Genomic DNA, 3,050 nt, shown 5'->3' with positions numbered 1-3,050 from the left:
AATAAATTTTTTTATATTATATCAGATGTTTCGGGATGTTGGAAGAGGTTTTCGGGTATTAATAAAAAAACTAATTACATAGCTCGTCGGGAAACTGCGAGGCGAATTTATTAAGTCTAATTAATCCATCATTAGCACATGTTGGTACTGTAGCACTTATGGCTAATCATGGCCTAATTAGGCTTAAAACATTCGTCTCGCGATTTCCAACTAAACTGTGCAATTAATTTTTTTTATCTATATTTAATACTCTATCCATGTGCCGTAAAATTCGACGTAACACTTTAGAGCGAAAATTTTTTGAACTAACCCGGGCCTAAGCGAACAGCATCTCGTGGCGCATTCATTAATCCCTTCCGCCCTAATCTAATCTCACCTGCTGCTAATGACAAATGACTAGCTTGCCCGCTCCCCTCATATATGCCCACCAACTCGCCCTGCCAGTACACTCCACTGGAGCTGAAGCAAGCGACCAGAGGCGCTTGCTAGCCATGGCGACCCTCGCCGCGGTGCTCCTCCTTGTCGCCGCTTCCAATGCCGCCGCGCTCGCCAAGGCCGTGGAGTACCACAGCTTCGTAGCCACCCCGCTCTCGCCCCACGCGTACACGGCTCCGGCTGCGGACACGGACGAGGATCTCTTCGGCGGCAGCCTTGCCGTCGTGGAGGAGGGCGCCGCAACCGCAGCCGCGTCGGCCGTGCACTTCCGCGTGGTCCACCGGGACGCCTTCGCGGCGAACGCCACCCCGGCCGAGCTGCTCAAGCACCGCCTGCAGCGGGACAGGCGTAGGGCGGTGCGGATCTCGAAGGCGGCGGCCGCCGGTGGCGCCAACGCGGCCAACGGGACAAGGAGCAGCGGTGGCGTCGCCGCGCCGGTGGTTTCGGGCCTCGCGCAGGGGAGCGGGGAGTACTTCACCAAGATCGGGGTGGGCACGCCCGCCACGCCGGCGCTCATGGTGCTGGACACCGGCAGCGACGTGGTGTGGCTGCAGTGCGCGCCGTGCCGCCGGTGCTACGACCAGTCGAGCCCGGTGTTCGACCCGCGGCGCTCGAGCTCGTACGGCGCCGTCGACTGCGCAGCGCCGCTGTGCCGCAGGCTGGACTCGGGGGGCTGCGACCTGCGCCGCAGGGCGTGCCTGTACCAGGTCGCCTACGGCGACGGCTCCGTGACGGCGGGCGACTTCGCCACCGAGACGCTCACCTTCGCGGGGGGCGCCCGCGTGGCGCGGGTGGCGCTCGGGTGCGGCCACGACAACGAGGGCCTGTTCGTGGCCGCGGCGGGGCTGCTGGGCCTGGGCCGCGGCAGCCTGTCGTTCCCGACCCAGATCTCCCGCCGCTACGGCCGGAGCTTCTCCTACTGCCTCGTCGACCGCACGTCCTCGTCATCGTCCAGCGCCGCGTCGGGCTCCCGCTCCTCCACCGTCACCTTCGGCCCGGGCTCCGTCGCGTCGGCGTCCTTCACCCCGATGGTCCGCAACCCGCGCATGGAGACGTTCTACTACGTGCAGCTCGTGGGCATCAGCGTGGGCGGCGCGCGCGTCCCGGGCGTCGCCGAGTCCGACCTCCGCCTTGACCCGTCCACGGGCCGCGGCGGCGTCATCGTGGACTCGGGCACCTCCGTGACCCGGCTCGCCCGCCCGTCCTACTCCGCGCTCCGCGACGCCTTCCGCGCGGCCGCGGCGGGGCTCCGCCTCTCCCCCGGCGGGTTCTCCCTCTTCGACACGTGCTACGACCTGGGCGGGCGCAAGGTGGTGAAGGTGCCCACCGTGTCGATGCACTTCGCGGGCGGCGCCGAGGCGTCCCTGCCCCCCGAGAACTACCTCATCCCCGTGGACTCCAGGGGCACCTTCTGCTTCGCGTTCGCGGGCACCGACGGCGGGGTGTCCATCATCGGCAACATCCAGCAGCAGGGGTTCCGCGTGGTGTTCGACGGCGACGGCCAGCGCGTCGGGTTCGCGCCCAAGGGCTGCTGACTGCTGAGCCCCTGAACCGCTGCGAGAGGGAGCGAGCAGCGCGGTTAATTAATCAGCGGGTAAAGAAGTGCGCCAGCCAGCCGCCTTGTTTTAGTCATAATTAATGGAGGCGGTGACTGGTGGGTTAGCTTTGCTTGGGCAGCCTTGGATGCTGTAAAGAAAAGGCAGGCACTGGGCTGTTGCTCAGAGTTTGTCTCTCTGACAGCAGCTTTGATGCGCGAGGCGGATCTCAGGATGAGGCTGTAAAAGGCACTGCCAAAGTAAAAAAAAGTGGTGCTTAATGGATTGTTCTGGCTGCTGTTAAAGTGTTGAGCTGGAAATGTTGGCTTTGCGTGGTGAAAAAACCAAGCCCCACTTGCAGGCGCAGGAGTTTTTGAGTTGGAGCTATGCGGGCAGCGAGCGAGAGAGAGCCGGTAGATGCACCGCTCGTGACTCGGAAGCTTTGTAACGGTCCAGTGAGGTGAAGATATTTCCTCCTTCCCTTTGCCAGTGCGGGGCAGCTGCTGCCACACCCCGTGCCTGGAACTGGAAGCGTACCGTCCGGGGCCTGCTGCCACACGCCGCGGATTAGCAGGTGGTGTGGTGTCCACACAGATCTGTGCCGGTGCGGAGGACGTGCTTTTCCCCATGATGACACGCAGGCGTAGCCATTGCCCCATAGCAAGTGCACTAGCACTACGGAGGATGGATTTCGTTGCTCTAGCCTCCTCCTGATTGGGCATTCAGCCAGCCGGCCAGGGGGGTCAAGTCTCTTCTGGCCTCGTGGTGTCGTCGTCCCGATCTGTCCACGTCCACGGCACGGCTGTGCAGAGTGCCGTACAGTACGTACGTGGCGGGGCGTCGTCTGATTTGACGGATGTCGCGCGTCGAGACCGACGGTGGGCGGCTGATTACATGGCTCGCGTACTGTACGTAGAGAGGTCACATGGCTCGGCGGCCAACGCAACGGAAAATATGCGAGTGCGAACCTGAGAGCGAGGTTTGACGTTTGGGCCTGCTTTTTTTCTTTTCTTTTCAGTATCATCTCGGCACGGGGTTAGAAGTTGGGCCGCCGCCGTCTCCCCGTAGGAGCTCGCCAGC

The 3,050-nt window shown here is 62.6% G+C and overlaps 1 protein-coding gene across 1 annotated transcript; it reads left to right on the top strand.

The window, feature by feature from the left end:
- Positions 1–424: 424 nt before the first annotated feature.
- Positions 425–2,257, top strand: LOC136452467 (aspartyl protease family protein 2-like). Its single transcript, XM_066453085.1, has one exon. The coding sequence runs from the start codon at positions 492–494 to the stop codon at positions 1,968–1,970; it is 1,479 nt and encodes a 492-aa protein (XP_066309182.1). The 5' UTR covers positions 425–491; the 3' UTR covers positions 1,971–2,257.
- The last annotated feature ends 793 nt before the right edge of the window (positions 2,258–3,050 follow it).

This window comes from Miscanthus floridulus, chromosome 5 (assembly GCF_019320115.1).
Source record: "Miscanthus floridulus cultivar M001 chromosome 5, ASM1932011v1, whole genome shotgun sequence".
Lineage (NCBI taxonomy): Eukaryota > Viridiplantae > Streptophyta > Magnoliopsida > Poales > Poaceae > Miscanthus > Miscanthus floridulus.
The sequence above is the reverse complement of the archived record's forward strand: the minus strand, read 5'-3'. Positions and strand labels throughout refer to the sequence as shown.

Excerpts from the sequence above, each read along its gene's own strand:
- LOC136452467 (XM_066453085.1), top strand. The coding sequence starts at position 492 with ATGGCGACCCTCGCCGCGGTGCTCCTCCTTGTCGCCGCTTCCAATGCC.